This window comes from Neopelma chrysocephalum, unplaced genomic scaffold, assembly GCF_003984885.1.
Source record: "Neopelma chrysocephalum unplaced genomic scaffold, ASM398488v2 Primary Assembly neopelma1_93785, whole genome shotgun sequence".
Lineage (NCBI taxonomy): Eukaryota > Metazoa > Chordata > Aves > Passeriformes > Pipridae > Neopelma > Neopelma chrysocephalum.
The window spans coordinates 3027-4586 of record NW_020922498.1 but is presented as its reverse complement, the minus strand read 5'-3'; the positions used below and the strand labels follow the sequence as shown (position 1 = coordinate 4586).

At 46.3% G+C, this 1560-nt stretch overlaps 1 protein-coding gene across 1 annotated transcript in view; it reads left to right on the top strand.

Annotated features, from left to right (window-relative positions):
* Nucleotides 1-340: 340 nt before the first annotated feature.
* The window catches only part of LOC113980346 (attractin-like), a gene marked incomplete at its 5' end in the record, with an annotated part of 3376 nt that continues 2156 nt past the window's right edge, over nt 341-1560 (top strand). Inside the window, one exon of the mRNA XM_027707570.1 lies at nt 341-526. Coding sequence (XP_027563371.1) covers nt 341-526 — 186 coding nt within the window. The remainder of the gene's footprint in view (nt 527-1560) is intronic.

The window sequence follows — 1560 nt, the reverse complement described above, 5'->3', positions numbered from 1 at the left end:
GAGAGCTGGAGAGGGACTGGGGACAAGGGATGGAGGGACAGGACAAGGGGTGAATGGCTTCCCAGTGCCAGAGGGCAGGGCTAGATGGGATATTGGGAAGAAATTCTTCTCTGGGAGGGTGGGGAGGCCCTGTCCCAGGTTGTCCAGAGAAGCTGTGGCTGTCCCTGGATCCCTGAAAGTGTCCAAGGCCAGGTTGGAGCAACCTGTTCTAGTGGAAGGTGTCCCTGCCCATGGCAGGGACTGCGATTGGAACGAGATGCCCTTCCACAATCTCTCCCAACCCGAGGCGCTCCGTGGTTATCCCTGGTGTGGGGAACTGACCCTTTTTCTCCCCCCTCAGCCAACCACAGTGCCAAGCAGTGCCGCACTCCCTGTGCCCTGCGCTCTGCCTGCGGGGAGTGCACGAGCGGCAGCTCCGAGTGCATGTGGTGCAGCAACATGAAGCAGTGCGTGGACTCCAACGCCTACGTGGCCTCCTTCCCCTACGGCCAGTGCATGGAGTGGTACACCATGAGCAGCTGCCCCCGTGAGTCACCACCCCTGGGGCCTTGGGGGGGGATGTTTTGGTGGTAAAAGTCTTCAGAACACTCGTGGCTTGTGCTTAAAATTCCCTGAATCCAACCCAGGTTGGATGGGCTTGGAGCAACCTGGGCTGCTGGAGGATTCCCTGCCCGTGGAGGGGGTTGGAACTCCACGGTTTCTAAGGTGCCTCCAACCTTCCATGATTCCATTATTGTCTTTATCAAACCCAAATGAGGGTTTACAGAAGTGTTTTGTTCTGAAGTGTTGTCTCCTTACAGCCCCTCACTAGAAATTTGTAACTTCTCTTAAAGAAATCGTTCATTTTTTACCCCTCTTAGGTAGAAGTGGCCAAGATTTCTGGTGCTTTAAAATATTGTGTTTTGTTTTCAAGCTGGGCTGAAAGAGCCCCAAAAGTCTAAGACAAACAAGACATTTATGTTGAAGTCTTTAACAAAATCCAAATCAGAAGTGTTTTGTTCTGAAGTGTTGTCTCCTTGCAGCCCCACACCAGAAAGTTTTAATTTCTCTTAAAGAAAGGATTCATTTCTTTACCCATTTTAGGTAAAAGTGGCCAAGATTTCTGGTGCTTTAGAATATTGTGGGGTTTTTTTCAAACTGGGGTGAAAGACCCCCAAAAATCTATAAGCAAATGAAGATTTGGAAGTTATTTTATTTATGTTGAAATCTTTATGAAAATCCAAATTAGGGTTCACAGAAGAGTTTTGTTCTGAAGTGTTGTCTCCTTACAGCCTCTCACCAGAAATTTTTAACTTCTCTTGAAGAAATGATTCATTTTTTTACCCATTTTAGGTAAAAATGGCCAAGATTTCTGGAGACCAAGATTTCTGGTGCTTTGGAATATTGCATTTTTTTTTTCAAACTGGGCTGAAAGAGCCCCAAAAATCTACAAAAACCAAAGATTTAGAAGTTATTTATGTTGAAATCTTTATGAAAATCCAAATGAGGGTTTACTGAAGTGTTTTGTTCTGAAGTGTTGTCTCCTTACAGCCCCACACCAGAAATTTTTAACTTCTCTTA